Consider the following 15,735-nt stretch of genomic DNA (forward strand, 5'->3'; position numbering starts at 1 on the left):
AACCCATATGTAAGATCTATATATGACAAGATCGCCAAGAAGCGCCAAATCAGTATTGCTTACAGGAGGTGCCCTACTATTTTTAACATCCTAAGGAATGGGAAGGACCCTCCTAACCCCAGCAGAAGACCGGGGGTCTATAGTGTCCCTTTGAGAGATAACAGATTCGACAGGGACTTAATATATATAGGCTCTACTAAAAGATCCATAGGTGTCAGAATACAGGAGCATAAGGCAGACATTCGTCACGGGAGAACCAGCACGGCCCTCGCTACATACGCAACAGACCCGGGCATAGTTGCTGACTTTAATAGGACCAATCTCCTCCTCGGTGCGCCTCCCAATGAACATCTCAAGTGGTTAGAGGCGATGCACATCTTTAAATCCTCTATCGAAACCACGTGCATAAATTTTAAAGAGGAGATGATCTTGTCAATGGCCTGGCAAGAGTTGATACATAACACACTTTAACTGCTCGTTATTTCCGAGCAAGCGGACATGTCACGCATGCGTGACGGATAATTTAAAAGAAATGTTCGATCTTAAGAAAGAAATTATTTAAACAACATTCGTTAATGTCTTTCGTTGACGGCAGTCGTTAGTTTGAACGGCATGCGCGACACATCTTTTAAAAAAGAACTGTTCGATCGCAAGAACGAAGTTATTTGAAATATCGAATTTACGAGCTAAAAAGCTAAAGGAACCTGAGGAAGAACCTAGAAGAGGTTCGAAAACGTTTGTTTTTTTTGTTTCGTCGTTCGTACCACACATTATATTGGTTCAGTGTACGTATTTCAGTGTTGTTTAATCTTAGGGGCTTCCATAAATGACATCCACACGGAAAGAAAGGGAAGGGATTAAGACAGGTCAGACAAAGGGTAGGAGAGGAGTTGAGCTTCAGTGGACATCAGTTTATTTCATTAAATTTTATACAGTTTATGCATTTAATTATATTTATTTCAAAAAGTCTTGTCACTTTATGAATGAAGTAGAAACAACTTCACTTTTGTTTCTACTTCATTCATAAAGTGATAAAGGTTTAAAGAGGGTCAAGTTTTGTTGGATGTCCAAGGAGGAGGGAGTTACAGAAACTTCGAGAAACTAGCACAAGAGGGAAAGTAAAATTTTCAAAGAAAATGTTGACGTAATTTATAGACATCCCCTTAACTATTATGGAATATAGTTGTTTTTAGTTTACTTTTTTTTAATAGTATTGTAAATTAATTAAATGTACTGGTAAGTGCTTGGTAATTGTTGCATATTTTTTTCATTGTATTATTTAAAGTCCAGTATTCTCACATTTTGAATTTCTTTTTAGTTCTAGAATAAATATTTAAATTACATTTGAAATATATTTATGTTCTGTTCATGTCAAATGAAAACCATCATTTGATCACCATTTTTTATCCTGAAGAAGGTTGATAAAAATGACCAAAAACATTCAAAATTTAAAAATATCACTGAATTTTAAGGTTTCTTTCATGCTGTGGTTATTTAAGTGCATGGTAATTTTATTACATATAGGTGTTTTATTAACCCCTTGATCTCCGATCAATTTTTGATATTAATGTAATTAAACATAAAAAATACTTAAAAGTATTTTAAACGAAAGAAATGCTTTAATTTTGAAGAAAAAGCTTCAAACTTTATTTTCCATTGTCTCGCCTTTCTGCGAAATTTAACACTGATGAGTCATTGTTTACACAGCTGGATGACCTTGAGAACATCTGGTGTTGGATTTTCCGGGACATCTCGTGAGGACAAGGGTTTAAAGTAGGGTGAATACTAGCTGGCGGTATATTTTTAAATATTTTTAAAAAATTAAAATTTTTACTGCAATTTCAGACCCCCCAACTTAATTAAACTTATATATAATAAAATATATTAATTAAAAAAATTAAAAAACTATTGAAGGTCGTTTTTGATATAAGAAACTAGCTTTAAATAATTATTATGCCTTTTTGTCCTTTTTAACTATTTATAATTTATTTTGTATACTAGTACTTTCTATATATTAACAGGACTTATTATACTGGAAAATTATGGATGCAGATATTTAGTCATACAGTTCAAAAATAATGTTCTTTATGTAGTTCACCTGCATTATTTTTGAACTGTATGACTAAATATCTGCATCCATAATTTTCCAGTATAATAAGTCCTGTTAATATATAGAAAGTACTAGTATACAAAATAAATTATAAATAGCTTTAAATAACTTTACCAAAAGAAAATCCGTGCACTACAACTTTAGAACGACAAATTAAATTTGATAAAAAAGTCCCATTAAAAATAATTAAAAAGCAATTAAGTGTGAATTGTGCGTCATTAAAGGTATATTAAAATCGCAATAAAATTTTTTCGTGCGGGTAAAAATTTTTGCAAAAATTTGGAGGCCTAAAAAACATCCAAAAATTGCAAAAAAAAAAAAAAAAAACATTTTCAAAAATGGCCTTAAGGACCGAGTTTTTCGTAATGCTGTGTAAACTTGACGAGTTATCTCGTCAATGGGAATGAAGGTTTATGTTATCTAGTTAACATGTATTACATTGATGCAGTTTGAATTTAAAACATGTATTTGATAGTACAGTTTTGATCTTCAAAACTTGCTTTGTTTGTAAATCTAAAGATGAGCTATAAACTCTCAAAAATCATTTTATTGCACTAAAATAGAATGATTATTTGAGTATTTGTTAGCATTTTGGTCTTGTAAAAATATTTTTTTTTGTAATTTCCTATATGCTGTTCTAGTTTGAGGAGAATTGTGAAATAATAATACAGTTTACATTTTAAAAAATATATTTTAACTGTTGCAATGAACAAATTTTAATATTGTGTTGTAATATAATTTTTCTAATTTTCATAAGTCTAAAAATTTTAGTTGTTTGAAAGTTAGTGACGTTTTTTAGATCATTGAAATTTTTGGGTATTATTTCTACAGTTATACTTTTATTATGAAAAATTTTTTATCTTGTAAATATTATTTTGAAATAATAGAAAAACAAAATTTTAAACATTTGCAGCATTCATATTAAGCCGCTGATAAAATCAATAGGAAAGAATTAAAGAATTTTCCACTGATTATAGATGTATTATCCTATTGAGTTGCAGCATTCATTTTCCTGTTTTCATTTTTGATAAATTGTATTGTTATTGAGATACTGAAGTTAATTAATTATATAAAATTTTAGATAAATTTTATATAATGCTTAATATAATATGCTTAATAAGCTTTATATGCTTAATAATGAAAACATGGTTGATTAATTGTTTTCAAGTATTAATTATTATTTATTTTTGATTATTAAAATCATTATTTTACATTACTATACCAATAAATTATTTTTATATCGCTTTAGAAGATACATATTTGATAGGTTATAATTAATTCTATAAATAACAATATTAAAAATAATTGAAATATAAGTAAACAATATAATTAATTATAATTTTTTTAATTATATTTTTGATCATTTAATTATAAAATGATCAAAAATAATAATTACAATGATGAACAAAAGCTAAAAATTTGGTATTTTTTATCATTTAGTATTTAATAATTAAAATTTTAAATCTTTTTTAATTTGCAGGGATTCTGGAAAAAACTTGGTGATATGGGATTTATGGGTATTACAGTACCAGGTATTTCAATATTAATTTTTATCAGTGAAATTGATTGACTTACTCTTTTGAAAATACAGTAGAGCGTCGATTATCCGAAAGTCAATCATCAGAAAGAATTCCAGTCAGCAAATTTAAATTTTCGCCAGTGCTGTGGCACTGCAATCTTTGGCTATGTCTTGGGCTACTCAAATATTTTACGTTTTTGATACTAAATTAACTTCTGAAGTATAATTTTTTATTGTTTTTATATTTTTAAATATATTTATTTTGTTTGTACAAAATAAAAAAATAATTTTTAACGATACATTTGTCTTCGTTAGGCTTAACATAGACGAAAATTCAACGCGAAGCGACACGCAACGGAGAAAATGTCAAGATGGGATAAATTAATATATTTTTTCGTACATAATCGGTTATCCGAAACATCGATCTTCCAAACAACCCCAGTCCCCAATTGATTCGGATAATTGATGCTCTACTGTATTTTAAACTTAATTATATATTTTAACATGAATGGTTCAACAAATTGATTACTTCATGATTGAATGGCATTCTTCAAAATATAAGCACAATGTTAAAAGTACCTATTTATATAATAAATGAAAATCTGATATTTTATTAATTAACAAGTAATAAAGTATGTTGTTTATATACCAGAATTTATCTGTTTAAATAAATGGAAAAAAAAAATTAGTCATATAACTATATTTGATTTTGACTGAGAAGAGTTCACATCTTTTTTTAGTTTTCTGAATCATTTCAGCTTCCGAGACAAATTTATCCAATTTTGTAGTGGAATTTGTAACCTTATATTAGGAATTTAAAGATTAAAAAAATTGTTGAAAGACATATCTTTCATTGTCAATGAATAAAGTCAAACAATGATAACTTTGCTTATCATTATTAATTTTATTGGTTTTTCCATATAAGGGCGAGGTTACAGTCAAAGTTTTCAATGTAAAACATGAATATTGGATGTTCAGCACCACCATTTTGTAAGTATAGAAGTTTGACAACGGTATTTGGAATATCGAGCATGATTCCACTGACGTTCCAAACACCATTGTCAAATTTCTAGGCTTACAGGAAGGCAGCACTGAACATCCGACATTCATGTTTTCGCATTGAAAACTTCGATCGCAACTTCACTAACATATTTAAAATTTTGATGAAAGAAATATTCTGTTCAATAACAGCTTTGGTCTTTCAAAGAATTCAAGTTATTGTGAAAAGTGAAGCAATTATCTTTGTTAAGAAATATTGTTTCACTTTTCACAATAACTTGAATTCTTTCAAAGACCAAAGCTGTTATTAAACAGAATATTTCTTTTCAACAACATTTCTGATATATTATTTGTAAAAACCAATGAAATTACTAAATAATGTGAAATAATTTAAAGTTCTTTAAAAAAAATATATAACAACAATAAATATTTGTTTTATTGGAGTTCTCTTTAATAACAGTTTTTCTCATGCACTTTTGAACAACCAAGCCTATCATCAATACACACACAAGTGAATCAGCATGGCAAATTTACTTGTGTATTTTTTGACATGCTTGACTGTCCGAAAATGCTTTAGAAAAACTGTTATTAAAATGAATTTCAATAAAGCAGATTTTTTATATTATTGTATTTTTTAAAAATTTTATTATTATAACAAACAGCATGACACATAATTATCTTGATTATACAAAAAGAAAATCTTAAATACAGTCAAATTTTGGTTTTTGAATATAATTTGTTCCTAAAAGTTGTTCTAAAACTGAAACAAATTTTCCCATAAGAAACAATATGAAATGGATTAATCTGTTCCTAACCCTCAAAATAGGACTTTTTCTTAAATCTTTTTAGCTGTATTTCATGCATAAAAATGTTTACAAATGCAATGTAATATTATATATAATGTAATTCTCTGTTATATATAATAAATTTTTATTTGATTTGACTTTAAGCATCTTTAAAGATGTATTCTTGGATGCCATTTATATTAAGTGAATGTCAGTTAACACTGTTTTTATTAATTAATTTGATTTAAATTCAACTGTAGCATGTACCAAAAATGGAAGTAGTATCTTTTCCACATATGCATTAAAATTTAAGTCAAATAGCAACGTCATTGATGATTCATGTTGTAATGTCTAATGACGCAAGGCAATCTCAGTAACCACTAATCTTTGAATCAGTAGTCCTATCATTGATTGGTCAGACCATTAACTTTCTTTAACATAAATAATGAGGTCTAGGGAATTGGCCATCTGTCTCTCTAATCTGTGTTTGGCTCTTGCTGAGTAGCTTGTTCAGCAACCAGGTTATTGTACGGCCAGCAGGACAATTAAGAGTTCAAAATTCTGTTTGTGAAGCAATTTGTTCAAAAAATGAGTGGTTCAAAAACCACGGTTTGACTGTAATTATGTAATTATTATATTAAAAGAAATTTCTTTCCTTTTTAATATAAATTTTTGTCTTTAGTAGATAAATAGGTTAATCAAGAATATTAGTTTTAAAAAATACTGTATATTACAATAAAATAAATATAAAGGTATGTAGATATATAATTTAATTATAAATTTTATAAGAAAAATATGGAGGACTTCAGAGTGGCTATTTGGAACATTGCATTGTCTTAGAAGAAATGTCCAGAGTATCAGCTGCTATTGCTCTTAGCTATGGAGCACATTCAAATCTTTGTATAAATCAAATTGCTAGAAATGGAAATGAGAAACAAAAGGAGAAATATCTACCTAAGGTTAGTATCTACTTATCTACTGTATATATATATACTGTACAGCTTTTAATGATATTATTTGTACAGCTTTTACAGTTATTTTTATATAGATGTACAGTTGTGCCTTGTACTTTGAATTTAATTCAATGCAGGAGAATGTTTGAACACTGAATCATTTGAACTCCGAATCAATTTTTTTCCATTAGAAATAATGGAAAATAAATTAATCCATTTTCAGACCTTAAACAATACCCATTTCAATAAACTTAAAACAGCAAATATACATAATTTAAGGTAAAAATAACATAATAAAATGCTCTAATAATAAATTAAAACAATAAATAAAATATATAAATACTCTTTAATGAAAATAAATTTGCATTTATTGCTCACATAATGTCAACTTCAGCATTGTAAACTTGGCTGCCAGATCTGCCACACATGTACCATTTTCATGCATTGCAAAATAAGTTCCTTTTTTTGTCTTAGTTATCAATATTACAACTTTCCTCTTAGACTTCATTGCTTCTACACACTTCTTGAATGTCATGATTAATAAGTAAAGGTTATATTGTGTTGAACAGAAAGTTTTTGCATAGTTTTAATAGTTGTCATTACTTAACATAGATGTGCAATTTAATTATAACAGTTGTGAAATTTAATTCATTATTTCTAATTATTAATTTGTTCCTGACATAACTTATTTATTTTAGTTAATTAGTGGAGAATATGTTGGTGCATTGGCAATGAGTGAGCCTGAATCTGGTTCTGATGTTGTTTCGATGAAAACCAAAGCAGAGAAGAAAGGTACTTGATCTCTGTTACTTTAATAATATAGAATTATTGTGATAGATTACTACTTTAGTGATAAAATTAGAGTATAAAATTCTATTGTCAGTATTAGATTAATATATTTAATACACAGAGTGGTTGAACCATTTTATACTTCATTAACTAAAGTTGTATAATGTCAAAACTATGCATAATAATAAATATTTGAGATCCTAACTTTTAAAGTTTTTTTACATTAATTTTATCAATAAATAAAATAAAATAAATTAGTTTTATATAGATCTTGTCAGAGACCTAGATGGTGCCAATTAAAGAGAAAGTAAACTATGTATTCTGTCTTGCACAACTTAAGTCAATAACAGCTTCTAGAAGAAAGTATGTTATTCATTATGGCAAGTTTATCATAAAAAATAACATTTTCTTCTAACAATTATCAACAACTGTAATTCTGAAAGCCAAAGCATATAGTTTACTTTCTCTTCAACTGGCACCATTTGGGTCTCTAACACAATGTATAAGCAGAATAAAATAGTTCTGTATTGATAAAATTTTGTTAAAAAACTTCAAAACTTAGACACACAAATATTATTTACTACATAACTTCAATGTTTGAACATTATTAGGTATTGAAGTATAATGCTGTATGAAGACTATATATACAGTATATTTAAATTTCAGAATTTTACTGTATAATTATGATATTCAGTTTTTTTTTATATTTTTATGCTTCCAAGAAGACAATGATTCAACTTTTTTTTAGGAGATTACTATGTGTTAAATGGAACTAAATTCTGGATAACAAATGGATCAGAAGCTGATGTAGTATTTGTTTATGCTAGAACTAAACAAGATGGCCAGCCCCAACATGGAATTAGTGCTTTTCTTATTGAAAAAGTACGAAAGTACAAAATAACATTAATGTAAGAAGAAATTTATTTTTATTTGAATATAAAGTTTGCTCTTTTGAAATTAGGATATGCCTGGATTCAGTATAGGACAGAAGTTGGATAAACTTGGAATGCGTGGTTCTCCAACTGCAGAACTTATTTTTGAAGATTGTAAAGTACCTGGTAATCATTTATTTTAAGAATTTCAATCATCATATTCATTAGTTTTCAAATTATAAGATGTCTTTTTTGCCTAGTTCATCAGTCTGTAGTAATAAATTTGGTATATTGGAATCTTTATAATGACATCTGAAACAATTTTTGCTGCATTAAAAGTTGTTTTCCTTTCATACTTATAATCAGTTTCCATCTTCATTAATAACTGTTATTCAAATTTATTTTTATTGTTATTTATGAGTCTACCTTTAACAGTGGGTTTGGAAAATGAAAACATCTTCAGTCCAATTAAGGGGTCATCTTCAAACATAGGACAGAAGAGGAATGTCTTTTTATTATTTATTATAATAGCTTATTGACCTTGTTTTTCTTCTTTTGTCTTTTATAGCTACATATTTGATTATTAGTTTAGGACTTATCATTCTACAGTTTTTAAGAAACTTGGGTATTCCAACTGAAGAGAGGGAAAACCTGAAATATATATATATTGGCATTGGAATTTAATAAAAAATAAGAAAAAAGTCCAGGTCAAGTTTCTTAAAAACTGTGATGTGATAAGTCCTAAACTAATAGCCAAATACTTAGCTATAAAATAGAAAAGAGGAATGTCTCTTTTGATTCTACTATACTATACCTGAAGATGACCCAGTAATTGGGTTGAAAATGTTCATATTTTCCTAAACTGATATGTTAAAGGCATATCGTTCGCTTTATTTTTATTCCTGAAGTTTTAAAAAATTAATTGTTTTAAATACAAATATTATAGCAAAATTTTATTCTAAAAATGATAGTGTTTAATGAAAATAGTTTGCATTTATAGCTTTATGATTTGTTAATATTTATAGTTACTGTAAATTTTCATATATATAATAATTACTTTTTCTTTTTTAAGTTGCTAGAATTGGAAGTTTCTTCCTCATCAAGCTAATATATCTTTCATAAAAAATGATATACATATATTTGTACAATGTATTTGGTGCATTTTGAGGATTTAAAATTTTTCATCAGACTTCTACAAATGTATTTAAATATGAAAGAATTTCTTTTATTGTTAAAAGAATTTTAAATTCTAGAAATTCTACATTCAACTTTACACATTTTAATATAGTTAAATTTATTTCTACCTGTAACTGAAAATATTATTCACAAATTTATTCATTGTAATAAATTACAATGAGAATATAACCAGAGGGAAAATGTGATAATCACTCTTTTTATTTTCTTTTAAACTTTACAACTACAATATTTCAGTATTTAGTAATCTAAAACCTATACAAAAATTTCATAATTCCATTTCTTTACTCAAATATTTTAAACAATTAGTAAGTAATAAGTACAAATTTATAAAATAAAAATGCAAGAAATATAAATAAATAAACTATGCATACAAGTTATTTTTCAACAACTATATTTTATAAATTTGTTAATTTAAAATTTAACAATTTTGAAAATATTTATTACCCAATACATAAAAATACATAACGTAACTTACAATATACAAGTTAACATTTGAAAAAAAACAAAACATTTCATAAAATGCTAAATTACTATAAACAAAAATGTCTTTTACAAATAAGCATGTCTGTAAAATTTTTTGACACAAGAACAAATTTAAATGTAAGTTAATTTAAACAAACTTTAATATTATGATAGTATTATTTGAAAATTAACTATAAATTTCTGATTAAGCTCAGATAATACTGTTCAACAAAACTATTTGTTCTTCATTCTGAATGAGTTAATTCCCTAAAAATATGAAAATCGACATTTTATTGTAAACAATAGTATTTTTAGAAGAAAATTCATTTGTATTATTACTTACTGTTACTGTAATTACATCTTTATTCTTAAGAATTGAACAATTTTTGATTTGTGTGAATATTCATACAAATTTATGTTTATGAATATAAATGAATTGATTGGAAGAAATTAAATTTATAACTAACTAATCAAATTGAATTTAAAAGAAATTGAACTTCAATTGTTAATAATAAAAGTGAATAGACAACAGAAATCATACAAAAGAACATTACAGATAAAATGTATTTCTGATAAATAAATAAATACAAAACAGAATTTGATACAAATGTCAGAATTAAAAATTTTATGATACAATAATTTTAAACAAATAAAAAAAAATTTCTATATATTTCAGCACATCTATTTATTAAGAACCGACTTTCAAAATAAGTAAAATATTGTGATCAAGAAGATTACATTAAAACTGTCAGAGTTAATGATCACTGGAGATTGGACTTGAGTCAGCTTGATTTTAAGACTAGATAAATATTCAACACCTTGTCTGGAACCTGTTACCAATGCGTTCTGTGAATAATAAAGTTTATCACTAACATTTTCGAACTGTTGATTAGTTCTTCTTCAGGTGAAATATACCAAATAACTAATGGAACACAAAATTAGAACGTGAATATTCAAATTAAATTAAACATATGCTTGATGGAAGTCATTACCTTTCATCAGGCATATGTTCGATTTAATTTGAATTCCATTTTTGTGTTCCATTAGTTATTTGGTATATTTCACCTGAAGAAGAACTAATCAACAGTTCGAAAATGTTAGTGATAAACTTTATTATTTACAGAACGCACTGGTAACAGGTTCCAGACAAGGTGTTGAGTTACATCCCCGGTGTTGAAGTGTTGTTGATGTCTAGATAGAAATGATATATCTTTCTTGAGAATTTGAATTATTTCACTTCTAATAAATCACTGCAATATTCATTCTTAATCCCATTTTAAGCTCACTAATATTGATATTTTTCATACTTTAGTTAAATTGACTCATCATTTATTTAAGAGTTTTTAATTTATTAGGATAATTTTTTATCTTTTATAAATTTTAATATAAAAAGTAAAATGTACTGCTTAGTTGAATTTTTGAATTGTGTGTTATATTCTTTATATATAAACTCAAAGAAACTTTTTAATATAAAATGTAAAAACCTGTTTATTTTTTTTAAAGTTTTGTATTATATTAATGTTATTTTATTTAGTTTTTCCATTTATTTTACTTACACAACATAAAAATCAAGACATCAAGATAATAATGGAACAATGAAAAAGAATTGTTGTCATCAAAGGACATTGAAAAATATCATAATGTCATTCTGAATATTAAGTAATTTTTGATTGTGATAAAAATTTTTCAAACCTTGAAATAATAATTCCATATTTAAAAAATAACTAAATTATAGAAGTAATTAAATTTTATGTAGCAGCAACAGTCATGTGCTTCAGCAAATGTGGTTTATCATCATTATTATTTTAAAACTGTCTTCTAAATTTAATGGATTAGAATTTATATTATATAGTTTATACTTTTTAAAAAATTTTAACATATTCTTAAATTTTTTGATAATAATAAACTAGTTGTAGTCATTCTTACTAAAAGTGGTTGGTCATTTGCAAAATATTTTAAGAATTTTAGCATATTTAATTATGATGTTAAAACTTGTTAAAATTTAAACTGTAAAATGTAGATATTATGTAAACATTTTTTTATTTTAATTTGTTCAGTTTAGAAGCCATTTTTTAAGAATGCAGCTGGTGGTAAAACAAGAGATAACAGATTGAAAAGTACTTGTACAAATTTTAAAAAGTAATGAATTATATTATTGCTGAAATTGTCCAAAATCTATTGATTATACCTTAGTATAATTTAAGAAAATGTAATAATGAATTAATTTTATCTATTGTACTGAAAAAAAAGAAACTCAAGTGATTTTTGTACTTAATTGTTACATCAGGTAAATGTGCAAAGTTGATTTAACATTGAATCTTGTTCATGTTGTATTTATTTTATAGCATTTAAGTTTAAACAGAAAATTATGAAGTCTTATAAAAGATCATGATCTCATTTCAAACTTTATTATAAAAATTTCATGTTATTATGTGTTTAAATTTGCCTTAAATATATTACTATAGGTTTTATTAACCCCACATATAAGAAAAACCTGGAAACAAAATTATAATTTTTTTTTTAAAGCTGAAAACTTAGTTGGAGAAGAAAACAAAGGTGTTTATGTACTTATGAGTGGCTTAGATTTTGAAAGATTAGTCCTTGCTGCTGGTCCAATTGGGTAAATAAATTGTTTTTTTAAATACAGTAGAGCGTCGATTTTCCGAATCAATTGGAGACTGGGGTTGTCCGGATAACTGATATTTCGGATAACTGATTTACGTACGAAAAAATAGTTTAACATATCCGATGTCGAAATTTTTCTCCGTTGTGTGTCGCTTTGCGTTGAATTTTCGTCGATGTTAAGCCTAACAAAGACTATTGTATCGTTAAAAATTATTTTTTTATTTTGTACAAACAAAATAAATATATTGAAAAATATAAAAATAATAAAAAATTATACTTCAGATGTTAATTTAGTATCAAAAACGTAAAATATTTGAGTAGCCCAAGACATAGCCAAAGATTGAAGCGCCACAGCACTGGCGAAAATTTAAATTTGCTGACTGGAATTCTTTTGAATGATTGACTTTCGGAAAATCGACGCTCTACTGTATATGTAAATTTTTAAAGAAATAATAAACTAACTTTTGGGTTTATTATCAGGTTGTTGTATGTGTTTGGAATTTGTCACTTCTGTTTACTGACAAATTCCATTTGTCAATAAACAGAATTGTATTACAGTTGTCCCTTGATAATCTGACAGGTATGGGACCAAAGGTATGTCAGATTACCAAAAGTGTCCGGATTACCGAAAATAATTACATATTGCGCATTGTTTTGCTAGCAGTAACTTACAATATTCTCTACTCCAACTGTTCGAACAGAACTGCTCACATAAAACACACGAAATGTGTGTCATCGTGTAAAAATTGGATGGGGAGATTCACATCGCGACATGCTTCTGTGCAAGCAGACGTAACGGGGACGGGTACCTTGACGGGAGGTGCATCGCACTACTGAGCATGTCGGATTAAAAAACGTCGGACTATAGAGGGACAACTGTATTTATTAACTTCATTACTTAAATATTTTACTTAGATTAAATTATGACTGATAGAATTATAATTTATGTAGTACAAGGACAAACTCTTTTAATTATTAAATTCTATATTTATATAAAAATTGTTCTTGTAATAAATTCCATTAAATAAGAAATGTTGTCATCAGATTAAAGTTTATTTGACACTATATAAGAAATTTTTACAAACTGAAAATTTATGTTAATTTAGAATCATTTTTTCTTCCAGATGATTTTAAATTATTTAATAAATTATTAAAATTATAATTACTAATTTAGATAAGACATGGTGCCTAACTTCTGCCTTTAGTAGCAAATTATTTAGTATTAATCATTAAAATAGCAGATTTATGACCCTATTATTTAAGGTGATTGTTTGGTTATTTATGTATATATACTATATATATATATATATATATTTATCAGGCTTCAAAATGTTTGATATACTTATATTATACTAATATGCATATTAATGTCAACAGCAATGTCCAATTAACCGTTGAATTCATCTGGTTGTGGTTGATCTTATATGGATAACAATGCAACAACTTTCTCAGTAACTTCCACACATTTTGCAATAGGATGCACCCAACTATCATGATGTGCACTACTGAGTTCGTAACATTTTTCATTGAATATTCAACAACAGTTTCAATGACTTGTGAAGTGATAGGTTTGTGCTCTTGGACAGAGTGAATTCCCAAATATTTAGTTTTCCTCAAATCAAGTGATTGTTATTTTGAGAACTTATGGAGTCAATGGGTCATTGGAATAGATTCTCACAACATCATAATTTCCAAAATATAACTTCAGCCTTGCTGTTTTCCATAAAGAAGATTCACAAGAAATATATGTTCCTGCAAGAGAAGATAGCAAGATAGACATCATAGCTGATAAAAAATGATTCAACAGTTGTGATGACTTTTATACCCAGAACTTGGTGCAACATATAAATTGAATACTTTTGCAAAAGAAACTGCTTTTTTTTTGCTTGCAGTACTGAAAATATTGTGGTCACTTTTGTTATTAATTTTTTTTTATAGAAGTGTCTTCTGCATGTTTTGAAGTGTCCCATACCAAATTGGTTGCAGCTGGATTGCTAAATATCTCTTTATTGCTGAATATGAGTAGTTCAATTATGATAAATCGATATATTTAAAACTTTCATTATATAAACTCAGTTCTTTAATTTTGTTGTTATGAATCTGGCAGTTTATAAATCTTGGGAGCATTTTTAGATTTCCAATTAGAAAAGCTTTTTCTGATTATTTCATTTATGCATGATTAAGTTGAATTTTATTATACACAAAATTAAATATTTATTTACGATATAAAGTTTGAACTTGTGGAGTTTTTATATGTTTTGAATTTTATTACAGTAATTTTTAAAGAAANTAAATTTTTTGATAATAATAAACTAGTTGTAGTCATTCTTACTAAAAGTGGTTGGTCATTTGCAAAATATTTTAAGAATTTTAGCATATTTAATTATGATGTTAAAACTTGTTAAAATTTAAACTGTAAAATGTAGATATTATGTAAACATTTTTTTATTTTAATTTGTTCAGTTTAGAAGCCATTTTTTAAGAATGCAGCTGGTGGTAAAACAAGAGATAACAGATTGAAAAGTACTTGTACAAATTTTAAAAAGTAATGAATTATATTATTGCTGAAATTGTCCAAAATCTATTGATTATACCTTAGTATAATTTAAGAAAATGTAATAATGAATTAATTTTATCTATTGTACTGAAAAAAAAGAAACTCAAGTGATTTTTGTACTTAATTGTTACATCAGGTAAATGTGCAAAGTTGATTTAACATTGAATCTTGTTCATGTTGTATTTATTTTATAGCATTTAAGTTTAAACAGAAAATTATGAAGTCTTATAAAAGATCATGATCTCATTTCAAACTTTATTATAAAAATTTCATGTTATTATGTGTTTAAATTTGCCTTAAATATATTACTATAGGTTTTATTAACCCCACATATAAGAAAAACCTGGAAACAAAATTATAATTTTTTTTTTAAAGCTGAAAACTTAGTTGGAGAAGAAAACAAAGGTGTTTATGTACTTATGAGTGGCTTAGATTTTGAAAGATTAGTCCTTGCTGCTGGTCCAATTGGGTAAATAAATTGTTTTTTTAAATACAGTAGAGCGTCGATTTTCCGAATCAATTGGAGACTGGGGTTGTCCGGATAACTGATATTTCGGATAACTGATTTACGTACGAAAAAATAGTTTAACATATCCGATGTCGAAATTTTTCTCCGTTGTGTGTCGCTTTGCGTTGAATTTTCGTCGATGTTAAGCCTAACAAAGACTATTGTATCGTTAAAAATTATTTTTTTATTTTGTACAAACAAAATAAATATATTGAAAAATATAAAAATAATAAAAAATTATACTTCAGATGTTAATTTAGTATCAAAAACGTAAAATATTTGAGTAGCCCAAGACATAGCCTAAGATTGAAGCACCACAGCTCTGGCGAAAATTTAAATTTGCCGACTGGAATTCTTTC

General features: G+C 26.5%; 1 protein-coding gene across 1 annotated transcript in view; it reads left to right on the forward strand.

Moving 5' to 3' along the window:
- LOC111637332 (isovaleryl-CoA dehydrogenase, mitochondrial-like) overlaps positions 1-15,735 on the forward strand; it is a 61,223-nt gene that overhangs the window by 21,599 nt on the left and 23,889 nt on the right. The window contains exons 3-8 of the mRNA XM_023382812.1: positions 3,591-3,642; positions 6,203-6,372; positions 7,065-7,158; positions 7,904-8,037; positions 8,117-8,213; positions 12,213-12,306. Coding sequence (XP_023238580.1) covers positions 3,591-3,642; positions 6,203-6,372; positions 7,065-7,158; positions 7,904-8,037; positions 8,117-8,213; positions 12,213-12,306 — 641 coding nt within the window. The remainder of the gene's footprint in view (positions 1-3,590; positions 3,643-6,202; positions 6,373-7,064; positions 7,159-7,903; positions 8,038-8,116; positions 8,214-12,212; positions 12,307-15,735) is intronic.

The sequence above is a fragment of the Centruroides sculpturatus genome, unplaced genomic scaffold (assembly GCF_000671375.1).
Source record: "Centruroides sculpturatus isolate CEXI.00-Female unplaced genomic scaffold, Cexi_2.0 scaffold1020, whole genome shotgun sequence".
NCBI classification, from domain to species: Eukaryota; Metazoa; Arthropoda; class Arachnida; order Scorpiones; family Buthidae; genus Centruroides; species Centruroides sculpturatus.